The sequence below is a fragment of the Anolis carolinensis genome, chromosome 2 (assembly GCF_035594765.1).
Source record: "Anolis carolinensis isolate JA03-04 chromosome 2, rAnoCar3.1.pri, whole genome shotgun sequence".
Classification (NCBI taxonomy): domain Eukaryota; kingdom Metazoa; phylum Chordata; class Lepidosauria; order Squamata; family Dactyloidae; genus Anolis; species Anolis carolinensis.
The window spans coordinates 243,210,346-243,229,988 of record NC_085842.1 but is presented as its reverse complement, the minus strand read 5'-3'; the positions used below and the strand labels follow the sequence as shown (position 1 = coordinate 243,229,988).

Sequence of the window (19,643 nt, the reverse complement as noted above, 5' to 3'; positions counted from 1 at the left end):
TAGGCCGAAATTTCATTACTCTTTTATATATATAGATCTGAGATTCACATTAAGATCACCCAAATGAACAACAAATAAACTTCTCAGATTTACATGATAGCTTGCAAATAAAAGTATCCCAAATGACTAGAAATTGGAAATTACCCAGCTTTGTCATTTCTGTAGATCTCTCATCACTTTCTCACAGCCATGTGATGATTACCTATCTGCATGTCTGGCTAGAGAACAGTAGCGAAAATCAAGGTGGAGTTAGAGGGCTCTGCTAGTGGCAAGACGCAGGAGTGAAGTGTAGGAGTCTTAATATAAAGACACTTCTGATTCCATTTCTGCTTTCAAAATATTTCTTCTTATAATTATATTCCAGAAATAAATATATTAGTTAATTTAAATACCTGAATTGCTCTAATCACAACGGATTTCAGGTCTTTCCTAACGCTCATGCATTCTGATTTTCATGCATATATCAAACATCTTTAGAAACGTGATTCAGAAGTCATAGTAGCAGGTTATTATGGGAAAGGAGTATGAAGTTCCTTGATCCAGTGGGCAGGTTGAGCAAATTGTTCAGTACAGTCTAGAACCCAGAGTCTTGTGTGGGACCCCTAAAACGTCATTTCAAATGTCTTAGCCTCAAAGGAGGTCCACAAGAAAGCACTTATAAACAATTTTTTCTAAGAAAACCCTGTGATAGGGTGACCATAAGTGAAAAATAACTTGAAGATACACGTTTTCAAAGCATGTACATGAATGCATGTATTTCAAAGGGTTCAATTAATTAGTTCAATTCTTACAGCAAGTAAGCATTAATATCTGATATTACTAATGAGTTGCCTTACACTATGGCTTGCCTGAGGTCATAATGTTTGTGGCTCAGACAAGATCTGACCAGGGACCTCCAGTTTCATAATTCACCATGCTGTATATGTTGCCTGCTGACTTATGGTAACCTCTTGAGTTCCTCTGAAATATAGCCTACCACAGCACATGACAACTCTTGGGAGTCTCTCATGTAAATACTAACCAGTGCTGATCTGGCTCTGCTTATCTTCCAAAATGAGGTAGTATATCAGTGTCTTTAGGGTATTTAGGCCTGCAGCCATTCTAAATTACTAGATAAGAGGGTATTCTAAATAAGGGGAGATCAGTACAATATAACTTGAAAATCCTAATAATTTTAATCTTAAAGGCATAGCTCTCCAATAACATTTTTTAGATTTTCAAAAATTAGGATTTTCAAGTTAGATCCTGAAGAAACTGGTTTTGCTTGCTGTTCAGAACACAACAGCAATGCCAGATCCTCCTAGGGCTTTGCGATTCAGTAGTCATCGATAAGAATTAGCCAATGCTTCTGATCAACGTAATTTGGCATGTTTTAACTAACATGAAGAAAAGCAAGGAACATAACAGATTTACAGAAATTATGGGGCAACTTTGAGTTTCTTTGTGGAGAGAAAAAGCAGGGTATAAATAATAATAATCATCATCATCTTTCAATTACAAACTGAAGCAGTGTTTCTCATACTCTGCTCCTCCAGATGTTTTGGACTTCAGCCCCCACAATTCCTAACAGCTGCTAAACTGACTGAGATTTATGGGAACGGATGTCCAAACCACCTGGAGGAACACAGTTTGAGAAATACTGAACTAAAGGAAGGGCAACTATGACTCTCTAGCTGTAAATTGGTGCAAATTTTGAGGGGTCTGCAAGCCAAGTTAGAAAAAAAAATTGATGTCCCATTCAATTCTCAATTCAGCTCTGTACATGCATGAAAGCCACAGCCCTTTGTATATTTGTTTGGTCCCTTTATGCACACTAGGCCCTAATTTTGATGAAGTTGAACAGAATTGGATTGGAAATTTTGAATGTTTTGGTGAAACCTTTTACGTTGTGGCAACAGGAATTTACTTGTAGTAAACTGGTTATCACATCATCTTATCACAGCTATAGAGATGATTCACTGTCTGTTTTTTATAAAGCTTGTAAAAAAACAACACTCCCCACCTAATTTTGTTTTCTTTTCAGGGGTTTTATGGGCAGTGCTTTGGGGAGGATCGTGTTACAGTAATTAAAGATTCCACTCCAGTAGACAAGAGCAAACTAGATCCCAGTAAGGTATGTCAGGCATTTGCTACATGGAATTTGAAACTTTCAACTGAGAAATCTTAAATTTTGCAACCAGCACCTGGAATTAATTATATACACTGATAAAATTGTGTAATTCCAACTATATGTATTACTTCTGCTTGTCTTCAACAGAAATATTAAACAGATAAATGCTTCTTTTGTGATCTTTAACCTGGAATTCTTTAAATATTTTTCCTCAAAAGCTTTCAGTCGACACAGCCACTCACTGCATTTGATTCATTTGCCTTCACTGAGCAGCATTCTGAAGGCCGATTCTCACAGTTATTTCCCGTAACAAGAAACTGAGACATACAGAGTTCAGCTTCAAAATGTTAATGTTTGGATGCTAACACCTAGATTCTCCCAGCTGGTATTACTAGTACCAGACTGGCTGAGGAATCTTTTGAGTAATTTTCAAAAACCTAACTTTTCCATGTTTTGAGTACTGATATTGACTATATATCTAGGATGGGCCCTCCAGGTGTTTTGGACTTCAATTCCCACAATTCCTAACAGCCTACCAGGTCATAAAAATTGGCAAGAGTCAAAGGTTCCTGAATGCTGTGTTCCAAAGCTTATTCACATTTAGATTTTTTTTTTAATTGAGAGTTGTTTCTTTTCCATTTTCTCTAGGCTTACATACAAATTACCTTTGTGGAACCTTATTTTGATGACTATGAGATGAAAGATAGAGTAACTCACTTTGAGAAGAACTTCAATCTCCGGCGATTTATGTACACCACCCCCTTCACGCGGGATGGACGCCCGCGAGGAGAACTGAGTGAGCAGTATAAGAGGAAGACCATTTTGACCACCATGCATGCTTTCCCCTACATCAAAACTAGAATCAATGTCATTCAAAAGGAGGAGGTAATGCATGTTTCTAAAATGACGGTCAAAATGTCTGGCAGTCAGGCAAGACTTCAGAGGGTCATGCAGAGAACATTTTATTATTTATTTATTTCCAGTATTTATATTCCACCCTTCTCACCTCAAAGGGGACTCAGGGCGAATCACAATGCACACATACACGGCAAACATTCAATGCTGTTTTAGACATATAAGACAGATAGAGGTATTTCCGCATTTTTCCAACTTCGATGCCTGGAGGTTATGCTCGAGTCCAGCTACTGGGGGATGCTGTTGCTCCATCCACTGTGACAACGAGCACTTTTGATTGCAGACTTTTCCTCCTTGTTCTTTGATTGTCGGGATTTGAGTGTTGCCTAATTTCTCTACTCACAACTCAGCTGTTTTTGAACTGCTTAGATGGACAGTAAGCTAGGCTAACAACGGTCAGGTGCTCAATCTGAATCGGGCTTCAAACCTATTGCTGCTGGCGATTAACCAGCTGTGCTACAGCCTGGCCTTAACAAAATGAATATAAATAGGTCAGAATGAATGTTAATCTCCAAAACTGAGTTACAAAATATGGAGGTTGTTGTTTTTATAAATGGCATGAGGACACTTTATTCCTGGTTTGCTTGTTCATCTAGTTAGTCACTTTTCTTCCTCTCATTTCCCCTCATTTTTGTCTTAAATTGCTTGCTGAGTGGGATTAGTTCATTCTTTCCTTTTTTTCCCCCACACTTTGTCCAGTTTTCTATCAAATGGCAAAAGGCAGCATGAATTACATGCATGCTGTCCATTCTTGGTGTTACTACATGAAAACATTCCATTTTCCCCATGTCAGCTATATATGATCTTTTTTTTTTCTTTGTAGACCAGTTGCAAAATGCCTGCCTTTTTGTGATTTCAGTTTGTTTTGATGCCAATTGAAGTAGCTATTGAAGACATGCAGAAGAAAACTCTGGAACTAGCTGTTGCCACCAACCAGGTGCCTCCAGATGCCAAAATGCTCCAGATGGTTCTTCAAGGCTCTGTGGGAGCGACAGTAAACCAGGTAAGTATACAGGAATTAATGAGAGAATACTGTTGCTTTTCCAGGACAGTTGATTTTTTTTAGTCTTTACTCAATCTTGTTGGCATCCAGAACAAAATATTAAAATGGTTCTCATGCATACATACACACAATTCTAAATTATCCTGAAGTCTAAAATCTGAAATGTTCCAAAACTCAAAATGGTCTACATGGGTGGCTGAGACAGTACCATCTTTGCTTTCTGATGTCTCCGCATACAAAAATATTTTATTCACAAAATCATTAAACATGTGGTATGAGATTACCTATGTGCATAAGTTGCATATGAAGCTCCAATAATTTTCATGTTTAGACTTGGGTCCCATCTCCAAGATATATCATTGCAGGCAGTCCCTGAGTCACAAACATCCGATTTACAAACGACTCATAGTTAAGAACAGGGGGTGAGTCAACAGGAAGTGAGAGAAATCTACCCATTGGAAGAGAAATTCAAGCATTATTATGGGGGAAAGGTCTCTACTGAAGCTTTCTCACCAATTCTTGTTTCTACAACAAGCCATTTTTTTCAAAATCCAATTCTCTCAGGGACAGAAAGTGAGGTGAAATCTTCTAAACAGGGGCACAGACAGCAAAACTATCACCACTGGGGTGTTAACCCCTATTGTATCCAAAGTGTGTGTGTGTTTGTGTATGAATATGTATATATATATATGTGTGTGTTCATGTATGTTTGTGTGTGTGTGTGTGTGTGTCTCTCTATCACTGGAGTTATACTTCAAATGTTCTGACTTACATACAAATTCAACTTAAGAACAAACCTACAAAACCTATCTGCCTGTATACACATATTTGCAAATATACAAGTATTCCAAAATCCAAAACACTTCTTGCTCCAAGCATTTAAGAAATTCTCAGCATGTATTGGCAATTAAATATCATCCATCATACATGAAGGCACTAGGCTGGTTTATGGGACACAGGATAAGAGAGATGGCACACAACTATCTTTTCTAACACAATACTGCCTGCATATTAAGTCTGAGACAATCATCTCAACTCTGTCTAACAGTAAGGCTTAAACCTGCATTTGTACATTTGCATCAAATCACAAGAATTAGTCAACATGTCATGCCAGCTCAGTGTTTTTTTAGGTCCCAACAAAGCTATAATACAGACTTGTTGGTCTGCTTTTTTGTTGAAATCCCACTTCAATTTCTAATCCACAGCACATCACTTGCAAAGGGCTGTTGCCATTTATTAATTGATTCCTCATCTTAACTAGTGGTCCTGTAAAATCTTCCTTTACTCTCTTCTGTTGCAACCGGCATACAGTACATGGCTGATTCTGTCTTCTACCTAGTATCTCACTGTTGCTTTCTTGGATTATGAGTTCAGTTTTTCTGATTGCATAAGCAGAGACAATTCCTGACTTTCAACATCTTTCTTTCTTGAAGAAATATGCTTTATCTAATGCAGTGGTTTTCAGCCTGTGTGTCCCAGATACTTTGGCTTTCAACTTCCAGAAATCCTAAATACTGGTAAACTGTCTGGGATTTCCTGGAATTGTAGACCATAACACCTTGGGACCCACAGGTTGAGAACCGCTGATCTAATGCATTGCTTCTTAAACTGTGAGTCCTGATCCTAAATGGGGTCCCCTTAGCTGAATGTTGGGATCCCGAAAAATCTGGCAATGGTAAAAGGTTTCCATTTACATATGTGCAGTGTTTACAGTGGATTCTGCAGAAATTGCTTCAGCTGTATTTGCAAAGTGGAAAATCAGCCTGTTTAACCAGTCTTGCAAGTGCTGATTTCTTATCAGTAAATGCTTGATTTTTTTAATACTCATTTTATGTATATATACTTAAAACAATTCTTGGGCAGAAAGGGGTTGCAAGTGGGAAAAAATTAAGAAGCCCTTCTCTAATGCACTGTTGCATTATTTTTATAAGGGGCCACTAGAGGTAGCCCAAGTGTTCCTGGCTGAAATTCCAGAAGATTCAAAACTGTATCGGCATCACAACAAGCTGAGGTTATGCTTCAAAGAGTTCATAATGAGGTAAGCAAAAGGAAAAAGAATTATGCCAATTAACACTGCAGCAACACTCAGAACATGCTTGACCAGGGGGTCTTTGCTATAAACTGAGTTATTATTGGAAGCCTACACAGATCATAGGATCACTACTGTACTATTGTGCAGTCATTGGTGAGAATGGTGTCAGGCTGTTTCCAAAGCAGTGGCCCCAAAGGGCATTGGTGGCCATTTCCAGATCTGGAATCCTTCCATATGGTTGATTGTTCTCTTTGTGCCAGCAGACAGTTACCTTTTCCTTCAAACAGCCTTTGGACAGCTGACCTCACATGCTGCGGAAGGGGCTTTTGACTGTTTTCTTCTTTTGCTGTGTTTTAAAGTTATTTTAATATGTGATTCTTATATTCATTATCTAGTTTAATTGTTTTGTTTTGTTTATTTCAAAGCCACTTTGAAGTCCATTCTCAGAGGAAAAGTGGGATATAACATAAATAAATAAAATATGCAACTTAAAATATCCTAAAGACACCAAATTCCAGGAAACTAAGCAGGGTCAGCCCTGCTTAGTACTTGGTTGGGAAACCTCAAACAAAAAGTTAAACTCCTTTATTTTATTTTTGAACCTGTCAAATAGCATAAGTCAAAGGCCATTTTAGTGTATTTACTGTATTTTATTTTTGTTTTTACCACATTGTTATTTAATTGTTTTTTAACTTTTGTATTGCATCCTTTAAACATGTTTAGTGTGGAATGTTAGTTGCCTTGAGTCTCCATGGAGAAAAAGGTGGGGTATAAATAAAGATGATAATAATAATAACAACAATAATAATAATAACAACAGCAATAATAATAATAATGCTGGATTTCGCATATCTATCTTGTTTGCTGTGCCATATAACGTCGTTGTGTTGATAATAATAATAATAATAATTTTTGACTCTGAAACTCCTCAAAGCACAGCAGACAAAGAATCAGTACAAGAAAACCGCCCTACAAACTAGAGCTGACAGCTGGCATAACAAAACATTGCATGGAAAATTCCTTGACAAAATTGAAGGAAAAGCTGATAAGGAGAAGACCTGGCTATGGCTCATGAATGGGACACTGAAGAAGGAGACAGAAGGCCTGATCCTTGCAGCCCAGGAGCAAGCCATCAGAACAAATGCAATTAAGGCCAAGATCAAAAAATCAGCTGATGACCCAAAATGCAGACTGTGCATGGAAACCGATGAAACCATTGATCATATCCTCAGCTGCTGTAAGAAAATCGCACAGACAGACTACAAACAGAGGCACAACTATGTGGCCCAAATTATTCATTGGAACTTATGCCTCAAGTACCACCTCCCAGCAGTAAAGAACTGGTGGGATCACAAACCTACAAAAGTATTGGAGAATGAGCACACAAAGATACTGTGGAACTTCCGAATCCAGACTGACAAAATTCTGGAACACAACACACCAGACATCACAGTTGTGGAAAAGAAAACGGTTTGGATCATTGATGTCGCCATCCCAGGTGACAGCCGCATTGACGAAAAACAACAGGAAAAACTCAGCCGCTATCAGGACCTCAAGATTGAACTTCAAAGACTCTGGCAGAAACCAGTGCAGGTGGTCCCAGTGGTGATGGGCACACTTGGTGCCATGCCAAAAGACCTCAGCTGGCATTTGGAAACAATAGACATTGACAAAATTACGATCTGCCAACTGCAAAAGGCCACCCTGCTGGGATCTGCGCGCATCATCCGAAAATACATCACACAGTCCTAGACACTTGGGAAGTGTTCGACTTGTGATTTTGTGATATGAAATCCAGCATGTCGATCTTGTTTCCTGTGTCATACTGTAAAATAATAATAATAATAATAATAATAATAATAATAATAATAATAATAATAAGTACCGAGTTGTAATAGTATTTCATGACTGTGCGGTTTTCTGGCATTGTATATTTCTGCCACTTCTGTGACTGTTCATTTGGGTTTTGATGATTCCATAGCCCACTTGTCGATGGATGTCCAGAATCAGCATCATCCACCGCGGTCCTTTTTATCCTGGGCGACGACCGAGCCAGTATAGACTTTGTTTTGGTTTGATTCTCCATAATGCTAATGGGTTAGGTGCACTTGGATGCATTCCTCCGCTGAGGCCTCTCTGGCTTGGTTGGACCTGCCGGTAGTTACACTACCACCAGCATAGCCCTCAGCATCCTCGGAATGGCTAAGCCCCCCCACCACGTCAAAATTACGATCTGCCAACTGCAAAAGGCCACCCTGCTGGGTTCTGCGCGCATCATCCGAAAATACATCACACAGTCCTAGACACTTGGGAAGTGTTCGACTTGTGATTTTGTGATATGAAATCCAGCATATCTATCTTGTTTGCTGTGTCATAATAATAGCAATAATAAGTACCAATTGCTGTGGGCTATATTTCAGAGGAAGGAACTGGCAGAAATACCTGTGAGTATTCCTTTCCTATGAAAACCCTATAAAATTAAGGGGTTGTTATTAATCCACAGGTGACCTGAAAACACAAACCCAAACACAAAAACAAAACAAGCACGATACTGTCCCCAGTCTTCCATTTTCCTCTTCTGAGTAGTACCATTAAAAGCTCCTGGGCTCATTTTTTAGCTTAAGAGTTATTCTAAGATAAATATGGCTTAAGAAACCTTTGATGAAATTAATCAATTTTCCCTTCATGATTTTGGGAACAGGTGCGGTGAAGCAGTGGAGAAAAACAAGCGCCTAATTACTGTGGACCAAAGAGAATACCAGCAAGAACTCAAAAAGAACTATAACAAGTTGAAAGAAAACCTCAGGCCAATGATTGAGAGGAAAATCCCAGAGTTGTATAAACCCATTGTGAAAATTGACAGCATCTCGAGGTAGAACAATAGCCTTTTTTATATGACAAAAACAGAATGACACTATAGAATATATTTTAATCCAGGGATATTATGGAAGTGAGTTTCTGAAAGATGACACAGTTGGCTATATCTATTCGAATTTAAATAGTCAGTTGTAACACAAATATACAATAGTACTTGAGAATCTCTGGATGACTGCCTGAGCAATCTACATTCGTGGGTTTTCCCCTTTTGCCAGCTGATTTAAGTAGGAGACCAAAACTCTTTTCTGTTAAAAATGTTCACTCTTTCTCAGATCACTTTTTTTAAAATCCTGCCTTGCTTCCTTGTCAAAACCTTCTCACTCTCTTCATCTGAAATGTTTCTTCTTTCCATATTTCTCAAATCACATAGCCAGGGATTAAATTTTTGAAATGGCATCCATATTGGTGATGCCTTAAAGAAAATAAAAGCTGCAGATGTAGATTCCTGAACAAGGAAATACATGTGTGCTCTCAAAAAAAAGAGGTGAGCAAATTATGAGCCAGCAACTAAATCCGCTCTTTTGACTGCATTGCATTAAATCTCAGAACGAGAAATAGATAGAAATAAAACTGATCAGCTGGGCACTTCTCAGTGAGTCTCTGATCAAGAGTCAGAATCAGTATTGAAAAACAGTGTTATTTCTACAAATAACGGAGGGGCTGACAGTAAAAACAACAAGCCAAGATGAATAAAAGAATACATAAGGTGGAAGAGGCTGTAAATCCCAAGGAAACAGAAGAGGAAATGGGTTGGTGTGAGTTTTCAGGGCTAGACCAGGTTAATTAACCAGGCTGAACATGAGAGACCTCATAGACCTAGGATGGGAGACACCATTAAATACTAAAAGACTTCGGGGCTACTTCTAAAAGCTTTATATATTTAAAAGTGAGATTGTATAATTTTATCAGTGCCTCCGATCAGATTTTCAACATTAATAAAGGATCGGAATGTACACGTGAACACAGAAACATGGCAGTCAAATTGCATCATGTAACCAAGGAGGTTCATGTTCCTCAGTGCTAAGAAATGAACAATATTCGCCTGAGCAGAGGGGACAGTAAATACAATCTCTATGGAACTTTTGAAGGGAATATTAAATATTCAAGCAGATTACTTGAGCAGACATAGGATCAACCAAGGCGAATAGTCATTAAACCAGGAAGTATTTGAATAATTGAACAACTTACTGAGACCATTTCAGGTGGACTTGTCTGCTTCTGATGCGAATTCAAAATTAAAAAGATTTTCAGTAGATGGCAGGATAGATGCAGAGTGGCAAGATGCTCTATCAGTGCCATGTCCTATTTGTTTTCTCTTATCTTAACACTTTGGGAAACAGTGCTTCAAAAATTATGTTGGCATGCTGTATTAAACCTTGCATTTTCGTGTGTTTTGAGTAATCTGCCCACTCCTGGAATATTAAAACAAATCATATAACTTTTTCACCCTTGAGTAAGGAATCAAGCTTAAGATTCCCAAAGAAAATACACAAGTCCATTTGATTTTGACTGAATTTCAGCAAGACAAAAGAGTTATTCTTCCTGAGTCCAGTTAGATCCATTCTATTTGTAACTGCCATGGCTTTTTGATAGCACAAGACTCAGCATCTAGGCCAGTGGTTCTCAACCTGTGGGTCCCCGGCTGTTTTGGCCTACAACTCCCAGAAATCCCAGCCAGTTTTACCAGCTGTTGGGATTTCTGGGAGTTGAAGGGCAAAACATCTGGGAACCTGCAGGTTGAGAACCACTGATCTAGGCTTTCACATTTTTAACACTGGGATTTTCTTATAGGCTATACCTTTTGTTATCCAGTGTTAAATGCTACCTTAATGTTTTTTTAACTGGCAAAAGGTGTCCTCAATCTGTTCATATAAAAGAAGATAGACATATACACTCATATTTCTGTATAAATATATTTGATTGTGCAGCAGTTGTCATGTAGCAATGTGATAAGTAATACAAGTGGTAATAAGTAGTTATCTGAACCACATATTATAGAATTAACCAAAGAGCAAGACATAGCATGGTTTTTTTCACCATATCTCCTATGCTGTGTGAGGGAGGAAAAGTCAGTTATGCCTTCTTGTACAATTGCAGCAATGCAGAGAGTGGACATTTTCTTTTAGGGCACATCCAGTAATTTTCATTAATGGGTTTGTTTATTTTTTAATTTTTCATTTCAGGGATTCTTTCCGTAATTCTAGCTTTCGGAAGACTGAAAATCTGCCTCCACAGAGCGCTTAAGAACAATTTCCTAAGAACGAACTATCTCCTTGCCATGGGTCAAATATGTGAAGATATGGGGAAAAAATCTACCAAGTAGGGATTTTCAACAATTCCAATGTCAACAAAGCTGCCTGTGTAAGATTCAAGAAGCAGGGACTCCAGGAAAAACATCTAGTTACGAAAACAAATATTTTTATTTGAAATATTGACATGGACATTTGCATACAAAGGAAAAACTCTCCATATTTTCTCCAAATTGTAAAGACAAGTTAATATATCGTATTGTTCATACAATAGTTCATATCTGTTGTACGGGTATTTTTGAATATCATTGAAACATTCCTGTGGCTCCTTAGAAAGATTGCAAATCAATCCATAATTCCTTCGGCAACCTCATGGACTTGTACCAAGCAATGGATATCAACACTTACAACTAAAAAAGAAGAAAAAGTTATAGGCAGATTTAAACACATGTAAACTCAATTGAAATCAGTAGGATAATTGGGAATCTGCATGATTCTAACAATTATTTGAAGAAAGCAATCTTCTTTCCTGATGAGAATCTTACTGCAGTGGACCTTGTATGAGCTTTTTTATGCAAACATAGGAACAATTTACATAAAGATGAAAAATCAATGTGTAGTATTTAAATCTGCTTCAGTTTATAGAGATCTAAAGAATAGCAGAGCTACATAGGAATATTTTAATTCAGGAAATACCTTAACTGCCTAAATTATGTTTACAGACTACTGGGAATTGATGCTTGCAGGTAAGGTTTTTATTGTGCAATTGCTCTGCCATAGATGTGGAAGCACTCATTCTTGTCGGAATGTTTTATTTTTATAATTGTTATTATTTTTACTATTTAAAACTGGCACTATGGTTCTTCTCATTTTTTGAAATATGGAGTTGACTTCCTGATAGCTTGACTGGTATTTTTCCTTCTTGGTTCATACAGTCAAGGCTTGACAGCCAGTGGTAAGGCTATTCACTCTGTGGCTTGTACATAAAGCTGTATATAGTAACGTGAAATGTCACAATTTTGGAGTGGGAATTGTTAATATTGTTCCTAAAATCTGGGGTCGGAGTTTTTGTTTTTCCCTCTAAATCCTACTATGCGCCTTTTTGTTTTTCAAATCGTGTGCCTCCAGAAGAAGGAAATAAAACAAAAAAACCTAGAAGATTTATGTGTGATTATTGCCTAATGTGAAGATTATTTTGAACTAAGTATACTTATTATTAGCATCTGGAAGCTAAGAATACAGCCTGGTTTTTATGTATATTAGAATGCTTGGCTATAATATATTGCCATTCCCTTCAGGCCTACTATAGGTACTCACACAATGCGGCTGCCATATTTCAGATAATCAGCAATGTGATTGGTTGCATCTCAGGACTAGATGATGGAGTTCTCTGTATTAAAATTTATTTATTCATTCATTCATGTATTGCATTTCTATGCCACTTTTCTCACCACTAGGGCAACTCAAAGCAGTGTACAGCATAATAAATGGAAAAAATTCAATGCCTCACATACAAAAAAATACATTACATCTCTAAAACAATAAGATATAACTGTAAATTTAAATAAAAAGCATACAAACTGTCATACATGATTGTAAAACATTGTGAACATTGCATCAATCCCATGGTTGATCTTTAGCTGCTTCAATATTGCTATCAGTCACTGAATACCTGCTTGCTGTTTTGAGCTGTTTCCTGAACACTAGGAGGGAGGGGACCGGTTTAATCTCACTGGGGAGGGAGTTCCACAGCCAAGGGGCCACCACCGAGAAGGCCCTGTCTCTCGTCCCCATTAATCACACCTGCAAAGGTGGCAGGGCCAAGAGCAGGACCTCCCCAGCTGATCTTAGCACTCTAACTAGTTCATTAAGGGAAATATATTCAGACAGGTAAGCTGGACCAGAACCGTTCAGGGATTTATAGGCTAAAGCCAACACTTTGAATTGTGTTTGGTAGCAGAGTGGCAGCCAGCCAGTGGAGCTGATGCAACGGAGGTTTTATGCTCCCTGTATGCCGCTCCAGTAAGGAACCTGGCTGTCGCCTGTTGGACTACTTGAAGCTTCCAAACAGTTTTCAAAGGCAATCACATGTAGAGCACATTGCAGTAGTCCCTTACTTGCTCTTACCTTGCTTGAGGCATCTCAATTTTTACAAGAAACAGAGGACTTGATGGTACAATTATTTACAGTTAAGTCTGCCTATAACTATAATTTAAAACATTTGTGTTTCTATTAAATCTAAGTAATAATTTAGTTTCACCTTTCAGTAGGGATACAGAGTAGTTAATTTTTCATAGGACTTCTCCACAAACACATCTTCTGCTGCCAGGCTTTAAAGTATCATTAATCCTCTTCAATCTATGTATATAAAAGAGTGATGGCATCACGGCGACCCACAAAACAACAAAACTACAGGCCCCCCAACCTCTAAAATTGACAACACAACCCATCATCCACAGCTCTAGGTTGATACAACAAAAAGAAAAGAAAAATAAAGTCCTAATTAGAGAGATAGGAATAATTGCTTTTATCCAATTGCTGCCAGTTAGAAGGCTAAGCTCCTCCAACTTGGTCTCCTAGCAACCCAATAAAAAATAATAAAAAACACTAAAAATAATTTAAAACACTAAAAAATTAATACAATAAAATACTATAACAGAAAATAACTAAAAATAATACAAGAAAATAATAAAATATAATAAAAAGATAACTTACAATAAAATGTATTTAAAAAATACAAATAACGTCAAATAAAAATTACACAATTTTTAACCAATACCACCACCACTTTGCCACAGCAACGCGTGGCCGGGCACAGCTAGTGTCTGTATATATTCTGTTATCTACCCAGAGATATGTTGGCTGGTCTTAAATTTAGGCTTCTTTTAACACTTTTAAAACAAGGTGAACAATGTATGGCACTCTGGGTATAATTGGACTTCACCTCCCATCAACTCTAAGCCAGCATAGCTAATGTCAAAGAGATATGAGAGTTCCGTTCAATATACAATGGATCACAAATTGCCTACTTCTCCTCTATAAAGTTATAGCTTTAAAAATGATACTAAAGAAAACATGGTCTTCAGAAAGGTAGTGCAGAAAAATCTAAAGTTCTAGCAATCTCTTTCAAGTATATTTTGTTGGTGGCCTACTATGTATTTATTATGTAAATGCATTTCCGTGGTGTGACGGTATACATAAGTATAGTTTGTTGGCTATCAGCAGTCAACTAATTCACTCTTTTCTTCTGGTATCAGTGCAATTGTGGCCTTCGGAATTGCTTCACTGTTCAACTTGTACTAAGCATCTGGATTGAACTAGAAAACTAAATATGCCAATTAAATTAAAAAAAACTAACAGAAGCGCTTTCAAAGTGGCATTCCTTTAAATAAAGCTGCTTTCAAATCCTGACAAGCCAAACAATGAGGCAATTTCCTTCAACCTACTCATCTAATGAGGTTTTGGCACATCCTCGCTTCTGTTTCTTTTTTTAGTTTAGCACTCTATCTCTAAAGATTGTTGGAGTACCCTCAAGGATAAAATATTAAAACAACAGTGTTGAGTAGTACAAGAGGAAGCACACCACTTTGTTCCCTCTTCTTTTTACATTGGCTGTTCATACAATATTTGTTTTTTACAATTAACTGTGGGAAATCTCAAGTCAGAGAGAAAAGAAAGACAACTGCATATGTGTTCAAACAGCATGTGCTATGTCCAAATAGGCATATGGATGAAATTTTGCACATGATCTCTGACTAGCAGCTTTGGCCAGGCTGTTAAGCCCTTACCTTTCTTGCAGGAAAACGGTGGCATAAAATTCAATAAAGAAATAATACAATAAATTAGCACCAGAATTACCAGTGTAAGCAGTAGGTATAACCAAAGATAGATAAACTCTACTTCGTTGTCTCTACCTCCACATTTATTTATTTATTTATTTATTTATTTACAGTATTTATATTCCGCCCTTCTCACCCCGAAGGGGACTCAGGGCGGATCACATTATAACACACATAGGGCAAACATTCAATGCCCATAAACACATCAAACAGAGACTGAGAGACACACACGCAGAGGCAAGTTAACTTTCTTCTGAGGGGATGTTCGATTCTGGCCACAGGGGGAGCAGCTGCTTCATCATCCACACTGACGGCACTTCCTCATACCAGGTCGTAAATTAGTTAATCTTGCCTCCCCACTTTTATTAGTGGTACCTTATCTCCTACTTGATAGATGCAACTATCTTTCGGGTTGCTAGGTCAGCAACGAGCAGGGGCTATTTTTTATTTTTAATTGACGGGTGCTCACCCCGCCACGGGCTGGCCTCGAACTCATGACCTCATGGTCAGAGTGATTTAAGGCAGCTGCTCAACAGCTGCGCCACAGCCCGGCCCCCTTAATAAAGCTCCATTACATTGAATACATTCAAAAGTAAAGCTTGACTTGCCCAGTTCCTTGCCACATCTTCTAGTTCCTTTCAATATTACTGTCATTTACTTTGTTCCAATTTAAAAAATATCTTGGGAAAGAATGGATACCTGATGACACAAGAAGGTAGGATATGACACAAGTCAACATATCCAGCATGGGGAAAAAGAGCAGGTCTATCCTTAGCCAAAATAATATATGAAATTTTCCATGTATTGTTGCCCACCAGATCATGATGTTTACCTTCTGGGTCAACATGACCCACCTACATTCCAGTCCTTCACAATCCTTTTTCAAATACCCTACCAAACAACAAGAAGTCCTAAGCAGGAAGATGCAAGAGAATGTGTTGAGAGCAGAGCCGGTCCAACAATGAGGCAAATTAAGCGGTCGCTTCGGGCGCCAAATATACGGGGGCGCAGTCGACACTGCTTCTGCTGTTGATTTGTTGTAAAACATGATGTTTTGGTGCTTAATTTGTAAAATCTTGATGTAATTTGATGTTTAATAGGCTTTTCCTTAATCCCTCCTTATTATCCAACATTTTTGCTTATCCAACGATTTTATTTTTCAGTGATTGGTTTTTTTGGGGGGGGGGGCAAAATTCTGTTCGCCTACACTTGAAAAATACCTAGGGCCAGCTCTGGTTGAGAGAGATGCCATTTACAACTTCCTTATATTTGGGTAGAGCACATTATTAGCTTCTGTTGAAGGGCAACATGTTTTCTTTTCTAGCCACTCCTACTACCCTACCCAACATTAAAAATTTCCCCATAGGCAAAAGCAGTGGATGGCTGGTGGGAGAATGAGGGTGTAGGTGAAATACAAGCTCATACATTTCAGCTCATGAATGTCATGACTCCACACTTGACTCCACATTATCTGGCAATAAGATAGAGAGAAAGATGTCCCTGCAGCATGGACCCCAAGAGGCCCTCCTCTACCCAAAAACAGTGCCGGGAAAATACTAAAGTCCATTTTGCCACCATATCATCACTTTCACAGGCGGAAGTGATCATTCTTTCCTCTTCCTAGGATTCTAAGGAGTTTCCTCCTGAATAGGCAAAACAAATTCAAAGTTTCTTCAGTCTCATAACACACATTTGGGCAAAAGTCCTTTTAAATATAAGAAACTTCTATGATGATAAGAACTCAATGCAGGCATCCTAACTAGGTAAGAAATGGTATCATATCTTTAAGTTCTAGAGAATTTGAGAGCAACATTTGAGCCCTCTTGTTTTGAATGCTCATACCCAGCCTAGAAATTCACCCGATTTCCTACTGAAATCCAGCTGCTTCTATAAAAAATTTAAAATGCATCTTTCAGATCTTTTTAGATAAGTAACTCTTTGCAAATGAAGTTTGACACACATGAAAATGCAGTTATTCCCAAGTCAGATACAGAGAAACTGGCTGCTGTTGTGTGCCTTCAAGTCATACACCAACTTAAGGAAATCCCATCATAGGGTTTAAACCCCCCCCCCCCCAAAAAAAACCAATTGTTCACAGGCTGAGAGAATGTAACTTGTCCAAGGCCATTCAATGTGGTTTCACAACTGAACGGGGATTCAGACCCTGGTTTGCCTATACCAGCACTTAAACCACTACACCATACTGACTCTCAGAGAGGATGGATTAATAGCAAATGAAACTATTGTAAACATTTTGGATGCTTGGATGCGATGATAGTAGGAAGTGAAATGTTTCACTTGTTTGGGTGGACACCCACAAAGAATTGACATTGGAGCAGCCATTATATTAAACAATAGCTTTATTGCATTTTATAGCCGTGAAATGTGCTGTTGAAGGGAAACACTCTGTACAAGAACTTCTCTTATAGGACATCCTGAAGAGCTTCATATTAGTTCTTGTACATATTTTCCACATATTGCCACTGGAAGTTTGCAGCCAAATATTTGAGAGTGTTTGCCTTCTTTTTCTGTTTAGAATGTTAAAAATATAGACATGAAGGTAAATTAGACTCTGAAAAGTCCCTGATCCTAGCATTTACAAAGTGGACAGGAATAAAAACAAAAGGCTGTTTATTTTAGATTCTCGTATTTACTTTGGCACATACATCCGTTCTTATGTGGAAAAAAGGAAGATGCTTGAGAGGGGAATGTTCTCACTCTCAAAGACCTCTTTAGGATAAGTTTGCCTCAAAGCGTGTGAAGCTTCCTGAAGAAAGGAATGCAAGCATTCTAGTGCACAATGGAGATAAGAAATAAGGGTTAAATCAAATTATTAGTCCCAACTTACATTGAATAAATGGCACCAGTTCAGTCAATGCTTCTATACATTTTGTTATGGCTGAGGAGACACAAGTTAAGCCCTGTTTTAGGCTGTAAAGGGTAAAGGTTTTCCCTTGACATTAAGTCTAGTCGGGTCCAACTCTGGGGAGTGGTGTTCATCTCCATTTCTAAGCTGAAGAGCTGGCATGACTGCATGGAGCGCAGTTAGCTTCCCGTAGAAGCAGTAACTATTGATCTACTCACATTTGCATGTTTTCAAACTCCTAGGTTGGCAGAAGCTGGGGCTAACAATAGGAACTCACCCTGTCATGCGGATTCAAACTGCCAACTTTCCAGTCAGCAAGTTCAGCAGCTTAGCAGTTTAACCCGTTGCACCACCATGGCCACCTTTAAAATCCCCCTTTGAAATTTTGGTTTTCAGGGGAAAACACTGAACTTGTGGTTTTCCACTCTCTCAGGATTGCACAATCCCTTCTAAGTTAAAGAACAGTGACATTAATTTAAAGTCATTGAGTTAAAAGGTAAAGAATAGGCATTGTTTTGACTCTAGAAGAAGAGAATGTGCCTCTTTAAATGTGCCTCTTTAAATTAACAGTATATATATTTATACAAGAAAAAGATAAATTGTTTGGGTATTTCTGTATTCCTGAATGTACCAGAGGAATAGCCTTCCAACAAAAAATTGACCAAATTAAAATAAAGACCCTCCCAACAAATTACAGTGTTTTAAAACCCATTACTATAACTTGTTTAAGCATGGGGAATTAAGTCCCATGTTAATTGGAGAATCTATTAGCAGGGGGGGGGGGGGGGACAACAAGTTATTCACATCCCCATTGGCGAGGCATTTACCAAGTCTGTTTTGATTTTGGTTATCTCCTAATCAGTTTATTTGATTTATGATTTTTCTGAATCTAAAGCAATCCCCTATTTTAGTTCATAACAGGTTAAATTTAGTTGATTTCTTTTCATGGGGGACAGGACAAGTAGTGATGTGAACATCTGAAATTTTATTCCAACTATTTACAATACTGTGTTTGGTCTGCCTTTCTTGACAGCTGACTCAAATGTCTGAATAAATCATAGTAAAAGTTCAGACATCCTTTTAAAAAACCTTTCTGCTCTCAGAGTCTAAAGTTCCCAGTAGTTCTGAGGGTACAGGAACACATGCACAACAAACATAACCTTTCAGGCCTCCTTTGAATGCTACAAACAAGGAAGGAAATCACAAAGCCAAATTGAATCCCTGTTCCAGGGTTACCTTTGATAATAGCTGAACAGTCCTCATTCAGGTATTGAAAGAGCCTGGAAACGTTCCCTGTGAATTTAGTGTTCCTTCGTTTAACACATACAATCCTTCATTTGAAAATAAGGTGGCATCTTTCCCAGAAGACAGTACAAGAAGAATGAGAGGAATTGGCAGGGAGAACAGTCGTACAATCATTATAAGCTGATGTTGCTTGCTTCAGAAGTTGCAGATCTTTCAGCAGCTTGGAGCAAGGCCATCAATGCTCTACTTGCGCTTGAATCTTAAAGCTCGGGAGAATAATAGAAAAAGAGATTTCATTTTAAAGCTAGTTTTGGAAATAAATGATAGTTGAAACCAGACAGATAGAAGCAGTCAATATCCATCGCTGTTTGCAGAAAAATAAAGAAATGCTCTTGACACTGAAAAAAGGCATCCTGATGTTAAAACGTTTGCAAGTATGTTGTGCATATAACAGCAAAGTCTTGTTGAAACTAGTTGCGTGAATAATACAGAATGTTGTTAAAAAAT

The 19,643-nt window shown here is 38.0% G+C and overlaps 1 protein-coding gene across 4 annotated transcripts in view; it reads left to right on the top strand.

The window, feature by feature from the left end:
• Positions 1–12,339, top strand: part of dock8 (dedicator of cytokinesis 8) — a 99,020-nt gene extending 86,681 nt beyond the window's left edge. For all 4 annotated transcript variants that reach the window (XM_008103317.3, XM_008103316.3, XM_062971965.1 and 1 more), the window contains 6 exons: positions 2,024–2,113; positions 2,759–2,995; positions 3,885–4,028; positions 5,960–6,066; positions 8,762–8,932; positions 11,121–12,339. In XM_008103317.3, coding sequence (XP_008101524.2) covers positions 2,024–2,113; positions 2,759–2,995; positions 3,885–4,028; positions 5,960–6,066; positions 8,762–8,932; positions 11,121–11,181 — 810 coding nt within the window. In that variant the 3' untranslated portion in view covers positions 11,182–12,339. The remainder of the gene's footprint in view (positions 1–2,023; positions 2,114–2,758; positions 2,996–3,884; positions 4,029–5,959; positions 6,067–8,761; positions 8,933–11,120) is intronic.
• Positions 12,340–19,643: the final 7,304 nt, after the last annotated feature.